The 16,521-nt window shown below is 35.2% G+C and overlaps 2 protein-coding genes across 3 annotated transcripts; one reads left to right on the forward strand and one right to left on the reverse strand.

Moving 5' to 3' along the window:
* The first annotated feature begins 1,348 nt into the window (after positions 1–1,348).
* On the forward strand, positions 1,349–6,923 carry LOC111778496 (nuclear poly(A) polymerase 4). Of its 2 annotated transcripts, XM_087119207.1 has the most exons (13): positions 1,349–1,639; positions 1,747–1,915; positions 2,002–2,079; positions 2,512–2,619; positions 3,337–3,399; positions 3,487–3,648; positions 3,797–3,910; positions 4,015–4,077; positions 4,168–4,497; positions 4,615–4,779; positions 4,923–5,870; positions 5,972–6,048; positions 6,168–6,923. In XM_087119207.1, exons 2-13 carry the CDS (start codon positions 1,787–1,789, stop codon positions 6,190–6,192), a joined length of 2,262 nt encoding a protein of 753 aa, XP_086975333.1. In that variant the 5' UTR covers positions 1,349–1,639; positions 1,747–1,786; the 3' UTR covers positions 6,193–6,923. The 2 variants fall into 2 exon arrangements, with proteins under 2 accessions (XP_086975333.1, XP_023514136.2); XM_023658368.2 differs by having other exon boundaries at positions 1,508–1,915.
* Positions 6,924–11,077: 4,154 nt separating this feature from the next.
* On the reverse strand, positions 11,078–13,545 carry LOC111779416 (2-oxoglutarate (2OG) and Fe(II)-dependent oxygenase superfamily protein). Its single transcript, XM_023659588.2, has 3 exons — positions 12,995–13,545; positions 12,457–12,710; positions 11,078–11,687 (listed from the first exon to the last, which is right to left on the reverse strand). The coding sequence occupies exons 1-3, from the start codon at positions 13,352–13,354 to the stop codon at positions 11,327–11,329; spliced, it is 975 nt and encodes a 324-aa protein (XP_023515356.2). The 5' UTR covers positions 13,355–13,545; the 3' UTR covers positions 11,078–11,326.
* Between the last annotated feature and the right edge of the window lie 2,976 nt (positions 13,546–16,521).

Below are 16,521 nucleotides of genomic sequence, written 5' to 3' on the forward strand. Positions count from 1 at the left end.
TAAATAAGTTTGATTTTTTAAATAATTATAAAAATAACACAATTCATCGGAATCGAGAAATTGAGGGTTAAGTTGTAAACTTTATTTGAGTTGCTCGACTATGTGTTTACCATATAATTCGGGCAAGTCATGTAGGGCCTAAAGAAGCTGTTGTCGCGATGCTCTTTGATGGGTCGCTGGCATGTTGGTGGAGACGAATGAATTTGATAGTTGGGACATGGTGTGAGCTGTAGGGAACTTGTAGTCTTCGTCCATCAAGTACCATTTGAAGTCTTGATGCACATTGTGACAATCAAGTGTAAACGGGTGAGGTCGATTTAGACATGGCAACAACGAAGAGATTGGTTGGAGATGTGCTGCTTTGTCTCCTCCATAATCGGATAATGTAGAGATGTACTTACGAGACTTTGATCGAGTTTGATAGGTGTCGATTTTGATGATTTTTGGGCTCTCATCCAATGAGTTGATGCGTAAGATTTTGATATAAACAATTTCTTATTATGAAATTCACTTCTTGTTTCATCAAAACGTTCTTGAAAATCCCAAAGAAACGGGAACAAAGTTAGAGTTCCACTCATCGGTTTGATAATCATTTGACGAAAACTAAATAAATCAAATGGTTATCAAATAGGGTCGTTTTGGTTTTTTTAGTCCAAATGGCAGTTTGAGCTCTAAAAAGGATATGCATTTTTACTAGAAATCCTCTAACCACAGGAGATTGTCTTGAAAATTAAGAATATTTGACCATTTTTTATTTTTTTATTTTTAGTTTTATGAAATTTTAATTTGGTTTTTTTAAATGATTTAAAAAATAACCAAAATCCCAATAGAAAAATAGAGAGTTGGGTTGGAAACTTTATTTAGATTGCTCTGAGTCACCAATGTAACAAGCTCGAAATTTAGGGTTAGTTTAAAAGATTTACCAACTCAACTCAGATCGTGTACACCTAGTTATAGAGTTACATTGTTATCACCCGAATTCCAACCTCGAACTTCACTTGGAATTGATGGATTTTAATGATAATTTATGTAATTTTGATTAATGCACTTTTTTTTTCCTCAACTTTTAAATTAGTCTAAATCACAAAATAAATAACTTTTCTAAATCACTACTTTTTTAAATTCATAATTTTCGTTCGTCTAAAATAAAATAAAATAAAAAATATATATTTTAAAAAATTGATTAATTTTATTTATTTATTTTATTTTATCAATAATCCAAACGAAAAAAGGAAAATAACATGTTTTTTTTTATTAGGAAAAAGAAAAATAAAATGAAGAAATCAAAAATAGAAATTATCGAGTTTCCGCCGCTGCTTTCACCCACACGGCCGCCCCGATCTTAAATTCATAACCGACGATTTCATCTCAGCTTTCTCTCGCTTTCCGTTCCTCCACTTCCAATTTCTCTTGGTATTCCTCATTCCAATTTCGTTTTTGATTCTGTATTTCTTACCTTTTCCTTTGCCTCAACTTCCATATCTTGGTGTTTCAATTTGAGTTTCCGTTCGCGATCTGTATTTCTGGGAGTTTTCGACTTCAAAAGAAAAAAAAAAAAAAGAACTGTCAGGGCTTCAATCTGTGAACTATTTGGGTTGATTTCTTCTTGTTCGATCTCCATCGCTGTTATTTCATCCAGGTGTGATCTTTTGCGGGTTGTGGTTTCGTTCTGGTTGAGGGATGGTTTCATCTTTAGTTTCAGGTTTAGGGCATTGAAAATTTTAGATTCTTGTTCTCCAATTTTAGGATTATTTCGGGGAACCTTCTTTTTTGTTTGCAATACGTGATGGGGAGAGCAGAGTATTCACCGTTAACTGCTAAACAAGCGGTGCCGAAGTGCCATGGTGTGACACAGCCAATATCGTTGGCAGGGCCCTGTGACGCTGACGTGCAAAGAAACAAGGAGTTGGAAAAGGTTTTAATTGATAATTTGCGGCTGTTTTTTGTGCATGATCCGAAATTAGGTTGGTTGATTTTGTTTTTTTGTTTATCGTGTAATAGTTTCTGGTTGATTCTGGCTTGTACGAAAGCAAAGAGGAATCTGCCAAGAGAGAGGAGGTTCTTTGCCGGATAGGACAGGTGATGAACTTTAATCTGTCGAACAAAATCTTCAGTATCTTTTCCTTGTTGTCGATGGTGAGTTATCTAAGAGTTGCAATTAGGGATGGAACTTAGCAAGAGGAAGAAAAATTATTGCACAGCCACGATCATAGACGCAAGTTCGATGCTTATGTCTATAATGTTGGATATGTTTGACACCATTTTACATACAGACAATGACTTATGACAGTGATAGATTAGTTTATGTTTATATCAGTTTATCAAATGATGATTTTCCTTATAGTATGGTCATTTTGACAATTCGAATCTCTACAATTGTGAAGTATTCAGAGTGAAAGCTGCGACTTGCTGCAGTGGTCGATATTTTACTATTTTGCTCCTTTAACTTCGTATTTTATCTCTCTGACTAATGTGTTTGTCTATTTCCCTTCTCTTTTTATACTTCTCTAGATTGTGAAAGACTGGGTAAAACAGCTTACTCGCATTAAAGGTTATACAGATCAAATGGTGGAGGATGCAAATGCTGTGATCTTTACTTTTGGTTCCTATCGTCTCGGGGTATGCACAACTATTGCTCTGCTATTTCTCCTCCATGATCTGTAAACAGTTTCGGTGCCTTTGCCATTACACTTATATGCCTTCAATTCTATGGTGCACCTGTCCCATGTAGCGTCTTAGTTAATTTATAGTCTGTTGCTATGATTGCATTTCTTTTTTGGGCGGTGGGGGAAGAAACAATTCGTGAGTAACTCACTAAGAGACCGGGGATAAGTCATCTATCCCCCTTTCACAGCAAGTTAAGTTACATAAACGGCAGAAGGCATAAGCTAGGACAGGTAAAAACCAGATCCTTCACCTCACCATCCACCATCCTAAGAGGCCTTTCCAAAAAGGTTTGGACAGTTACCTAGCCAAAGTTTCCAGCACGAGTCAAAGTGATGTCAACCCATATAATCTTATTCTTCCCAGAAACCACTCTTGGCTACTGTTTTCAGAATGTTGTAGAATTGAGCTTTCCCTCGACAGATATAGTTCAAAGACCAAATTTTGGTCACAAAAATTACCTCTTCTAAGCAGTTATTGTATAGCAGCTGCCAAGGTTTTTGTGTGATTTGTCCTCAGCCGAAATCCTTTGTAACACCTCTATAATATTGAAAATGTGAAATGTTTTCCTTTTTTTCCTTTTTCGTTTTCATGTGTTACATACCTTATGGGGCTTTTTACATTTGTTTTGTACTTGTCAATCGGTTGTTGCATGGGTTTGTGTTGTTGTAGGTGCATGGACCTGGAGCTGATATAGACACGTTATGTGTTGGACCATGCTATGTGAACAGGGAGGTGAGTGTTAGATGTGAGTTATTTGGTTCTCTTACTTATGATGGTTTTATAAGAATATAATCCTATATCTGTTTTTATTTTTTTCAGGAGGATTTCTTTTATATATTACACAATATTTTGGAAGAACTGGAAGAAGTGACTGAGTTGCAGCCAGTTCCTGATGCTCATGTCCCAGTGATGAAATTCAAGTTTGATGGAATATCTATTGACCTACTTTATGCTAGTATATCTCGTCTGGTTGTGCCTGAAGTAAGTGGCAGTTGACTCTTGTTCATTATCTTGTTGCACAACATTGCCTAAATGTATTGCGTTTGAACATATCATGTTCTATTTGACCTTCCTTGTGGCATGGCTGTGAAAATTGTGTTTGTTTTTTGTTGTCACTGTTTACTTTTAGGATTTGGATATCTCTGACGTGTCTGTCCTGTATAATGTTGATGAGCAAACTGTTAGAAGTCTTAATGGTTGTCGGGTTGCTGATCAAATTCTAAAGCTTGTTCCAAATATTGAGGTGAGTGGTTTTCTATTTTACAGCCTTCTTTTTGTGAATTTCTTGCACACTAAAATTCATGTCTGGAAACTGTAATCCCCATTTGTTTCATCCTGTGTACACAGAATTTTCGAACAGCACTTAGATGCTTGAAGTTTTGGGCAAAAAGGCGTGGTGTTTATTCAAATGTGAGTTTGTCTTTTAATACTGTGTATATATGGCTGATTAGTTGATACATTTCTTTCCTGCTTTAATACTCGTATCACATGCTTGAGCAGGTTACTGGATTTCTTGGTGGGGTGAACTTGGCACTTCTTGTGGCACGGGTTTGTCAGCTTTATCCAAATGCAGTACCAAGTATGCTGTTGTCTCGATTTTTCAGAGTCTATACCCAGTGGCGTTGGCCAAACCCTGTGATGTTGTGTGCAATTGAGGAAGATGATCTTGGGTGTTCTGTATGGGATCCTCGTAAAAATCATCGCGATAGAACTCATCATATGCCTATTATAACACCTGCATATCCATGCATGAATTCTAGCTACAATGTTTCTACAAGTACGCTCCGAGTTATGATGGAACAGTTCCAGTTCGGTAACAGAGTTTGTGAGGTATCATGCATGCATACATTTCTTGTTTTACGTGGTTACTAATTAATAGGCAGAGATTAAGAGTACAGAAGGCATTTCATGTTACTTTAATTGGTTGTGGAAATTTCAATTCATCAGGAAATTGAGCTGAATAAAGCACAGTGGAGTTCTCTTTTTGAGCCGTATTTGTTTTTTGAAAGCTACAAAAACTATTTGCAAGTTGATATAGTAGCAGCTGATGCTGATGACCTACGCACTTGGAAAGGATGGGTAGAGTCTCGGCTTAGGCAGTTAACATTGAAGGTATTTTTTTTTACATTCAAACGAATTATGGTAATGATAGTACTGTTTCTCAACTATGAAGCATTTCTGTTCTTGAATTGAATTAAACTTTCAGGTAATAGAAATGTCTTCCCTTTGCTCATGGTTTTCGTAATTGTCTGCAGATTGAGAGGAATACTAACGGAAAGTTACAATGTCATCCTTATCCACATGAATATGTCGACACATCCAAGCCATGCGCCCATTGTGCGTTTTTCATGGGTCTGCAGAGGAAGCAGGGAGAGATAATTCAAGAAGGGCAGCAGTTTGATATACGTTCAACAGTTGATGACTTCAAGCATAATGTAAATATGTACATGTTTTGGAAGCCAGGAATGGAAATCTTTGTTTCTCATGTCCATAGAAGGCAGATCCCTCTTTTTGTGTTTCCAGAAGGTCATAGACCTCGTGCTTCAAGGGTGTCAGCTTTGCAACGTTCTGATGGACCAAATCAAGAAGATGTACAAAATTGTAGGAGTGGCAGTGGTGAGAGATACCTTAAGAGAAAAAATGATCTCAATCGAATTGAAGGAGAGCATGGTTTTCCTGAAAAACGACGGTCTATTAGTCCTAGAAGGCAGGATTCAGTTTCATCCAACATCAGTCAATTTTCAAATAGTGCTTCTTCTGAGCATCCGGAAGCTGATGTTGAAGCTAAAACTATTGATGAGAAGAATAGTATGTGTCAGACGATCACTCGGGAAACTGAAGAGTTGACTTTTGGTGTCTCTAGTATTGGCAGTGGTTCTTCAAGGAAAGAATCTAGAAGTGTAGAGAGTGACAAAGGGTGTACAAAAGAGAAACTTGAGTCAGAAAAAATTCCTTGTATCGAAATTGGTCATAGATGTGCATCTAATTCCAGTGTGATCACTACCTTAGCAAGTGAAAGTAGTTCCTGCGAGAATGTCGGGTTTGCTGCGGGTAGTAGTGAAGGAAATGCTGGGAGCATAGAAGGAAGTGCTAATGAAAGTAACAATCCAGGGACACCTGTGGTTGATTCGTGTGAGGCAGATTCTGAACTTCAGTTGGAGAACAGTTGTGTAAATGGAGATGTCATGCATATGGAGCCAAAGGTGTGGGTTTTCATTCCTTTTATTGGTTATCTTTGATTTGACATGGTCCTTTTTCTATACTACCTTACAAGTTTTCATTTTATTCTGGTTGACATGTGAAGCCAAATGCTGCACTTGAGATGGCATTAAATCCTGGAGGTGGGGTTAAAACAGAAACCATCCCGAACTCAGTGATAAGGCATGTTATCTTTTAAAGAAAGATTCAAATGCTATTTCTGAGCTCTGCTTATATATTGTTTTGTCTTTATACTTCTCTTCCTTTCTTTTTTTGGTGTGTGTTTCCAATGTTTTTACCAGATTGAGTCTGGCCTCAACAGCGTAAGAGGAGAAGGATGAATAAGAACTCTCTATATGACGGTCTAATCCCACATTTGTGAATCCATTTTGGCCAAAGAAGACATGGAAGGAAAGAAAGAAAGGAAGAAAGAAAGCCATTCGGGGTAAGTGTTATTTGAATTAGTGTTATTTGAATTGCTGGCCTTGGCGTGTCATTCTTTTGTTTTTTGTTTTTTTTTTAAGTGCCCACATTTTTTATGCCTACAAAATGCACCATCACTGCGGATCAGAAAAATTATTAAACAGAGTGAAAAGTCCGTTGTACTGATTATTATACTTGTTGCACTTATGATGATTTCAAACAAAACTGGTCTTCAAGAGCTTTGTGAGCCTCAAAGGGGCTTCCCTTGGCTTGTTGGGATTCTCGCTAATTTACATTGTTTTGGCTGCTGAATTGAGTGCTAGCTACCCCATCGGACTTCATCGTCATCGTCATCGTCACCCCGACCTCACTAGTCATTTGTAACATATCCATATCCATATCCATATCCATATCCATATTCATATTCATATCCACGAACCCTTGTGTTAATTATGGTGACGAGGGAGGGTCTCGTCTTTCTATCTTTTCTTTCTTTTTCTTTTCTAGCTTATTGAGATTGGAATGGGATTAAGTTTTTAGATTTATGAACAAACTACCTGGCTTGGTGTTTCTTGACATAGATTGTAATCTACCAACTATTTGTGTTAATACAGACAACTATGTCAGCCTCTCTATCTCTACTCTATCTTGATTCTGCAAGTTTTTTTTTGTTGTCAGCTTGGAACAATCAGTAGATGTTTGATGCTTGAAATATGATATTGAGTTTATATGGTTTTTGTTTGAACAAATATGTGCTGTGCATGGTGTATATTTTCAAAGATGTCTCTATGTGACGTCGTTGATATATGATCGAACAGCGTTCGGGCACAAAGCAGGTTGGCTACAAATATCTGTTTGTTTTTACTTTTGAATTCTCATTAGCTTTTCCTACAGAATTTTGAAATTTTGTTTTACAATTTGATGTGACTGTTTTAATTTGAGTTAATCTCAACTGCTTTGAGTTAGTTGTGGAAATTCTAATTTATTTATATTAACCTCGTGCTTAAATTGTAATTAATCACTTTTAATGATATACATTTTTGGTGTAAACAATTCATTCATGCTGCTCCAATTCAATTGGATTTCATTAATTAATTGAAAAATTAATTCTAATGCTTTCTTTTGAACAATTTGAATATGGTCAACTTATTAGGATAATGTGAAGATTTGAATTCCCAATACAAATATTTTATTCTTAAAAGGCATTTATTTTAATTAAAATTCTGATAAAAGGCCTTTCAATTACCCCAACAAATTCCAATCATTTTAGATTCTTATTCTGAACCTTTTTTTATTACAAAAGAACAAAAAGTTAATAAATACATTAATATATAACGGAATTATTTTTGCAGTCGAAAGTGAAAAAATTATCTATGGACTTTAATACTTTTAAAAGAAAAAAAAAAAATAAATAAATAAAATTGAAGGGTGTTAATGAAAACTGTAAGAATATTTCTTTTTTGAAATTTTTAAAAAAGATTAATAAATAAAATATAAAATTTTAATGGTATTTTTATAATTTAACATAGTAATAATAATAAAAGAAAAAAGAAAAAAGGTAGTGGGACAATGATGATGTGTTGAATATTTGAATTTGTTACCGATTGTACATTTTCATTGGTACGAGACTTCCTGGAAAAACAAAAAATAAAGTCATAAGAGGCTTAATAAAGTCATAAGAGTTATGCTCAAATTAGACAATATCGAACACTGAAAAATACAAAAAACGATTGAGACTTCAAATATTAATACAAATTTGACCCACGAAGTTTTATGGTTTGAAAATACTACTACTAATAATAAATAGACATAAAAATCCCAAGTGGAAGTGCTCCAAATTGCTCACCCCTCTTCGGTTTTTTCAGTAATTTTAGTCCTTATAGCTATGAGTTTCCATTTGAATCTTTTGGCCGGCATCACCTTTCATTGCCCACTATCCACATAAACCAATACTAAATATACGTTTCAGTCCCTAATATCTTCGAGCCTTAAATCTTCTTTTTGATCTTCTATATGGATAATATACATTCCAGTTCAACGAGTTTATTTTTAATGTTTTGTTCCGAACTAAACCATAGGGCGGTTCATCCTATTCAAATATTCACGACCAAGAAACACAAAATTCTCTTTCAGGTAAGTCCTGACAGGAGAAGGAAGGTTAGAATACCAACAAGCATCTATTATTGAATTCACCCAACCCGATAGTACCCCATTTTTGGAACGTCATGTGCCAAAATCACTGAATGGGTAAGTCGCCAATATTCACTGTTTTTAACATTTTTTCATTGAATATTTTAATTTGTTTGTTAGTTTGACGAGTAGAATTTGAATTCTTTTACATCTTACCACATGCAACATCGAGAGGAGAAACGTTGAAACATGTCAACTTGAACATAGCTCATTAATCAAGACGTACGTGTTTTTGTTTGACTAAAATGTGACGAGTTCACATTCCTATAAGACGAAAGTGGGAGAAACTTTTATAAATTGGCATTGCCAAACCCACAACCCCATCAACATTGTTCTTCTTCTTCTTCTTCTTCACCAAATAAACCCTTTTTTCCAGTCAAAATCTCCATATTGCAGCTTCCACTAATTTCATGGAACCCCTTTTCTCCACAGCCCACAGTATGTAAGTCTTCTTCTTGAGTGATTTTCTCAAAATGGGTGTTTTTGTATCCCTCTGTTTTAAGCTTAACTTGTGTTTGTTTGCCAAAAAAGCCTCTTTTTTAACAAAATTTGGCTGATTTTGTCAAACATGTAGACAAGGTAAATTGTCAGGCACACAGGGTAAAGCCCAGGCACTTAAAACGACTGCGTTTCAGTTTACTTAAACATCATGCAACTAATTAAAAAAAAAAAAAAAAATGAAGATTAGAATTCATAAAGTTTGTACCTTTTATTGTTTTTTTTTTTTTTTTTTTTAATCTCCTGTGTTGTTTTCAGGAAGCTTTTATGAGTCATTATAGGAACTATGAACAGCTTATAAACAAAAGCTTATACCATATATCATATTTGTAATATAAACAATCTTAGCTAGATTGTAATGTTGGGTGTGATTAAGTGGAAAGAGCTTCATCTTTGACTGTATCTTTTGTATCTGTAATTCTTTTTTTTAATGAAATTAGTAAACCAAAATACTTAGTTACATGGTGTTCGAGAAATGATTCTACTCCAAATGATTCTACTCCAATTCTATAGACAATGTGGAGTGGATATTCGAATGGTCTTCAAATGTTCCATCATATGTATATCAATTTTAGTTCGACAATGTGAAGTGGATATTCAAACGATCTATAAACGTTCCATCACTTAGATACCAATTTAGTAATTTTATGATTTTATATTTTAGAATATGTCGTGTGTTTACCTTGTTAGGTTACCAACTAAGTTAAACTAATTAGAGAAAATAACAAATAAATTCTCAATATATGATATATGTCAATAAATCTAATATTTTTAATTACTTCATTCTAATTTAGCGGTTATTTTCTATATAAAACTTTTAATTGCTACTAAAACATAAGTTGTGCTCGTGATATGTTACTTAATCCAATTCAGTTGCATGAGTGGTTCTTTTAGAAAAGAACGATACACTCAACTATTTTTTAATAACAAAATTTAATAAGACATCGTCCTTTTTCTCTCGAATAATAAAACATACGTCTTGTAAACATCAAAGATAAATAGAAGCGTAGAGCGATGACATTAGAAAAAAGTACTAGTGGTCGGAGCAAACTTACACAGTTCAAAATGCAATGAAGTTGACGAGACAGGACATTTTTTTAACAATGTTGAGAATCAAGAGTTTTTATGCACATAGAATAGGAACCAGACCATGAAATCCAAAAAGAATTTAATTTATGTTACGATAAAATTGGACAAAAAGTTAGAAAGATGTATTAAAAGTTCCGTTAATTTCGGGAAAGACATAAGAGACATGATGACTTGATATTGCCTTTGATTACCTTCTTCTAACTCATAATCACAATACATCTATTCAAATGTTGAATTTTAACAACCACTAAAAACGATATTTGCACTTTATCGTAGGACTTAATCCAATCCCTTATAGCACGAGATGCCTAAAACAGTACCCAAATATCATAATATCATTAAAAAAAAAAAAAAAACTATATATGAATTATGAATAAAGCTAATTATAGTTATCTCCATTGATACAAGCATTTATGAAATTCCTCAGTCATAAGAAAGGAATCATTTAGGGGAACTGAAATTTTTGATGAGAACTGATTAGATAGGCTATGGATATTAGTGTCTGAAACATGCATGGATTTGCATATAGCTTTAGCGAAAATGGCAATAATGGTGGGTCAAAGTGTCTTCAAAAAGTGCTTTTGTTTTACCAATTTCATGTACATGCAAACTCAAAGAAGCCATCAATAACAATGTAAAAGGAAAATAAGATACTTTAATCACAACATTAAACTTAAAAGATGAACATCTAATTGTTTTGATTTGTTTTATATGGAAAAAAAATGCACAAAAACTCTACTTTTCTCTCTATCTCTCTCTGAGAAAAACTTAAAAGTTTTAAAAGTTGTAAAGAATCTTTTAAAGGTGGGTATTTGGATCGTAAGTCAAAGATAGCATCATAGGAGAATACTGTGATGGTAGTGGTAAAGTGGCGAAAGTCGTGGTAGTGGTGGGGGTGATTGAATTCAATGTGTTGTGTTATGTTTGTATTGATTTGTTTGACAAAAGTTATCTAATCTTGTATTCCTAATTGGTTTTTGATCTCCTAATAAGAATTTGACAACAAAAGACGGGATAGAAAATGAAATTTTATTCGATGTTTTCACTCGAACGAGCGCAAACCACGACACATCAAGGCAGGAGAAAGCCAAGGGCAATAACATTATTAATTTCAAGCATGAACACCTTCAATATACACACAGATGATGAATAAGAACATAGATTTCACTTTATGTCAATAAATCAATCATCAGATCAAGGCACAAGCATAATCTTAGTCCTACATGCTTTTTCATTAGTTTCTAAGGGCTTTGTGAAGGATTTACCTGCAAAGTGAAGCTAGCACACGGCGAGGAGGGAGGAAAGGCCTACGAGAGTGAAGAACAGCCCAATTGTCTATCAGCAAAACATCTCCCTTCTGCCAAGGAATGGCAACAGACTCCTCTTCCAGAATTCTCAAGCAGTCATAGATGATATCAGCTGGCAGTGGAGTACCGTCCCCGAACGTTACGGCCTTTACGGGGTCGTTCCTTGCATCTTCCCAGCCGGTGTATGCTGCAACCATGCTGTTAAACCAAATCTTACGCTGCCGCACTTCGTCGTACTTGATTGCTGGGATTGGACCCATAACAGTTTTCACTCCATCATTTAACCATTCAACCTTCATTCCCAGCTTAGCTGCCCTGTTGAAAGTTAAGAATTGTTAAACAAACTTGTCCAGTGAAGTTCTTGATCAAACTGCAAATAAATCATTTTATGAGATAATACAACAGTTCGAAAGATTAGGCGCAACAACGTTTGATGTAAAACAAGAACATGTAGATTCTAGTAAGACCAAGAGTCATAGGCGCTCCTATCACACAGCGAAACATATTTGACAGTCGTGGAAGTCGATCTTCGTCTTTTCAAGCAATTCGATTTCTTTTCCACGACTGTCAAATGTGTTTTTCACCACTCAACCACTAGTACTATCACGCAGGACTCTGGCAACTCGATCTTCGTCTTTTCAAGCCATTCTCACGAAGATCGATATCGAATCCTATAGCAGATTACTGGGGTCAAATCTTAGAGATAAAACCATTCTCTTTATTGAAAAATTGACAAGTTCTTTGAGTCCCAGCGACAGTTTGTTCTAAAAAGGGTCTGCATACTGTGAAGAGTTGCAACATTTTCTCACGAGAAATCTCTAACTACAGCCTACAATTTAACCAGCCCCTTGAGAGATTCTAGTTGTTGCAATTCAACATGATTTCAAACGAGTAAAACATCAGTAGATGGCTTGCCAGAGTCCTCACTTTGAAGTAATTTTACTCGCATTCAACTAGCAAGTCTAAGGATGTTATGAATTGAACAAAGAAACAATCAATATTCAATATGAAAAACTACTTTTCAGCATCAATCCTCTGAGCATTTGAAGAGAAAAATTGGTGGGGGTTGTATTTGATAATGAACCTTTCTTCAGCAATGCGCTTGTCGTCAGTCAAGAATGTAGATTTCCAACCACGGCCAATTGGAGATGATGGATCATCATCTTCTCCCAAAATCCTTGTGTAAATTAAACCCTGTTCTTCCAACCTCTGAACAAACTCTGGATATTTCACTTTCACTTTCTCATAAACAACATGACTAAGAACAATGGGTGTTTCTCCACCACTTGTAGGCTCCACTTCACAATAGAAAAACAATTTGGCAGGAAATTCAGGCACCTGAAAAATATAAAGAACGCAACCCAGTTGTTCAATCTCAGACATCACCAACCAAATACAGCATCAACTTATGATTTTCCTTTGCAAAATTCAAATCCAAGGGATCTTATTAGGCAACAGAGTGGTATACTAGATTCTATTTCGATCACATTCAAGCCATTTCAGAGATCATACTAAACCCTTATTCAAATGGTGAATTCTAAACTACAGACTAAACTAAGCTAAGCAATTTTTATGTATAGATATGAAGCAGGAGATCTTGTAGGACTGAGTACAATGAGTACCTGGGCCAATTCGTGATGAAACGGGATCTTCTGGTCCGGCGGAGATTCGTTGGCGGTGAAAACCCGACCAACAACCCTAGTTCGAGGAGCTGCGCCTCCGACGTACGGAAACTCCTCGAAACCAAAGGACTCTACGACGTCGTTGAAGTCAGATGCTGAATCAACCGGAAAACCTCTGAAGAGTACTGCTCCGGATTTGAGAATCAGCGAATCGAGTAATGGTTTCTGGGCCTTGATGGCTCGAGTGAAGGATGAGATGGTGAAAGCAGCTGAAGATGGCGATAAAACTAACGGGAAATAGCTTCCATGGTAGTGTTTCTGGTGCGGAATTTGAATTTCCATGAAATTATCTACCGCCATGGTAGTTTCCGATAAAATTACAGGAACTTCAGCCTCCGCCGCCGCCGCCGCTTGGATTCTGGGTTTGGGTACACGGTGGCACCTGTTATACACGCGCCGGTTGTTGACGTTCCGCGGTTCTTGCAATGGAGGGAAATGCGTTGGCAGTTTGCCGGGGTTTCACCTGGACACCGTGTTCGTCTAAGTTCCAGAAGCTCGACGACAACGCGTGTAGGGCTTGGGCCTTGGCGGCTGATGCATTCAATTGGGCCTTGGCGGCTGATGCATTCAATTGGGCCTTGGCGGCTGATGCATTCAATTGGGCCTTGGCGGCTGATGCATTCAATTGGGCCTTGGCGGCTGATGCATTCAATTGGGCCTTGGCGGCTGATGCATTCAATTGGGCCTTGGCGGCTGATGCATTCAATTGGGCCTTGGCGGCTGATGCATTCAATTGGGCCTTGGCGGCTGATGCATTCAATTGGGCCTTGGCGGCTGATGCATTCAATTGGGCCTTGGCGGCTGATGCATTCAATTGGGCCTTGGCGGCTGATGCATTCAATTGGGCCTTGGCGGCTGATGCATTCAATTGGGCCTTGTCGATTCATCAAATTTAAGCTAATGCCTATACGGATTATATTAAGATAATCCGTAGTATAGGGAGTGGCTAGAATTGAAATTGAACAGATTCGAGTAAATATCTAAACCAAGAACAGCTCTTGATCTTGAATACATACGTGAATTATGCCGACCCTTTTTAGAGCTCAAACTGCCGTTAAGACTCAAAGAGTTCGTCGATCTTTCGATAAAGAGAATAAATTTATTCCTGAGATTCAGCCTTGAAGATCTGAGGTAAGATTTGATATCAAAAACCAAAACAACTTTATTTGAAAACCATTTGAGCCAAATGATTATCAAAAAGATTAGTGAAATTCTAACTTGTTTTTTTTTTTTTTTTTTTTTTTTTTGTTTTTTTGTTTCTTTATTGTCATGCTAGAAAAGCTTGGAGAGCTCTCAAGGGACGGGTTAAATTGCAGGTTGTGATTAGAGAATTTCTCGTGAGAAAGCAAGCTGTTGCAACTTTTCATAGTATGTAATCCTTTTTTAAAGCTCAAACTATCGTTAGGACTCAAAGAGTTTGTAGGTTGTGGTTAGAGGGTTTCTCGTGAGAAAACGAGCTGTTGTAGCTTTTCACAGTATGCAGACCCATTTTAGAGCTCAAACTCCTGTTAGGACACAAAGAGCTCATCAATCTTTCGATAAATAATATAAGTTTATTTCGAGATGCGGCCCCGGAAGTCTTCTGTAAGATTCGACATCGAAAACCAAAACCACTCTATTTAATAACGATTTGATTTATTCAGTTTTTGCCAAATGATTATTCAAACAGATGAGTGAAACTCTATCTTGGTTCCTTTCTTTATTTGTTTGTTTCTTTATTGGTTGCTAAAACTTTTCACAGTATGCAGATCCTTTTTACAGCACAAACTAACCTTAGGATTCTAAGAGGTTGCATGTTGTAATTAGAGGATTTGAGGTGAGACAATTAGTTACTGCAACTTTTCAAAGTATAGAGGCTTTTTTCAGAGCTCAAACTGCTGTTAGGATGCAACAATCTTACCACAAGCAAATCATTCAAGAAGCTAGAAAACGTCGAATTTCATCATTTATTGCAATCATAGTTCTACCACTATCTCAAATCTCTATTTTTTCTTACTAGCTCGTTTGGCAAGAGTTACAAAATTCTCAATCATTGAATAAAAAAATTATAAATAAGTTCATGAAATGAACCCTATTTTAAAAATATTAGAAATAATAAATAAAACTCAATACTATAAATTATTTTGGTAAATAAGATCTCCTCCAACGACACAAGTTATAAAGATAAGTTGTAAGAGAGAAGATATAACTGTGGAGAATGGGTTTTCGCTACGTGGAAGAAGGATGAACAAACATGGCAATCTACTCGATGTTGTATGGCCTGAAGTTGGAAACAAGAATTGAAATATGAAGCTGTCTGCAGCTGTCAAAAAAATCCAATCTCATTAAGACATAATTTATGCACTTTGCTCTAGATCAAGATTAGTTACATGTGTAGTGGTTTAAGTTATTTGGTAAAAAGTTGCTAAATATTGGAAACAGATATTTAGTAACCGTCACACCGGATGAAAAGCTAAAAAAAAGATGTAAATATTCACTACCAAACAAAAAAACATACAAAAATAAATAAATAAATAAAAATAACTTATCCTTCTCTCCATTGTAAAACATATAGGTAACAAAAAAAAAAAATTATTTGAGAGAGAAAAAGAAAAATACTTTCAATACATACCGCAAATTTATGTGAGAATTAATATGAGGAGAGATTTTGAATTTATTATATATTAAATCTCTCTATCCTAATTTCATTTATTTTTAAATTTATTTAGGAGAGAAAAAGAAAAATGCTTTCGGTAAGGAGAGATTTGGAGTGAGTTTCTTGTATATATTAAATCTTTCTCCTAATTTGATTTATTTTTAAGATTTATTTGGAAGGGAAAAAAGGAAAATATTTTACTCTATTTATGTGATGTTTATGTGATGAGAGATTTGGAGTTTTTTTTTTTTTTTTTTTTTTTTTTTTATATATATTAAATCTTTCCGTTTTAATTTCATTTATTTTTAGATTTATTCGAGGGAGAAAAAGAGAAAATGCTGCCGTGAGGAGAGATTTAATTTAAAAAAGAAAAGGCTGCAGTGAGTAGAGATTTAATTTTTCTGTCCTAATTTCATTTATTTTTAGATTTATTTGGGAGAGAAACATGAAAATTTCATGGTATACTACAGATTTATGTGAGCATATATTTCGAGTTTATTGTATATATTAAATTTTTTTTGTCCTAATTTCATTTATTTTTAGATTTATTTGGGAGAGAAAAAGAAAAATGTTTTGACTATACTACAGATTTATGTGAGCCTATACTTCGAGTTTGTTGTATATATTAAATTTTTCAGTTTTAATGTCATTTATTTTTAGATTTATTTGGAGAGGAAAAAAAAATATTTTTCTACGGCATTTCTTGTGAAGAAAGATTTGAATTTATTGTACAAAACTTTAATATTGGCATGAAATCTAACCCATGGACTATTGTAAATTAAAATAATAATTGAACTTTAATTTATTGACAACAACTTAAGCTAATCAGTTA

Source organism: Cucurbita pepo, chromosome 17 (assembly GCF_057944985.1).
Source record: "Cucurbita pepo subsp. pepo isolate OVF chromosome 17, ASM5794498v1, whole genome shotgun sequence".
Taxonomy (NCBI): Eukaryota; Viridiplantae; Streptophyta; class Magnoliopsida; order Cucurbitales; family Cucurbitaceae; genus Cucurbita; species Cucurbita pepo.

What these genes read in the sequence shown, in the direction of transcription:
- LOC111778496 (XM_087119207.1), top strand. Translation starts at nt 1,787, where the DNA reads ATGGGGAGAGCAGAGTATTCACCGTTAACTGCTAAACAAGCGGTGCCG. An exon ending in GAAACAAGGAGTTGGAAAAG is followed by an intron (nt 1,916 to 2,001) that starts GTTTTAATTGAT and finishes ATCGTGTAATAG; the next exon opens with TTTCTGGTTGATTCTGGCTT. An exon ending in AGCTTGTTCCAAATATTGAG is followed by an intron (nt 3,911 to 4,014) that starts GTGAGTGGTTTT and finishes CTGTGTACACAG; the next exon opens with AATTTTCGAACAGCACTTAG.
- LOC111779416 (XM_023659588.2), bottom strand. Translation starts at nt 13,354, where the DNA reads ATGGCGGTAGATAATTTCATGGAAATTCAAATTCCGCACCAGAAACAC. An exon ending in TTCATCACGAATTGGCCCAG is followed by an intron (nt 12,711 to 12,994) that starts GTACTCATTGTA and finishes TATATTTTTCAG; the next exon opens with GTGCCTGAATTTCCTGCCAA. An exon ending in AAGCGCATTGCTGAAGAAAG is followed by an intron (nt 11,688 to 12,456) that starts GTTCATTATCAA and finishes AACTTTCAACAG; the next exon opens with GGCAGCTAAGCTGGGAATGA.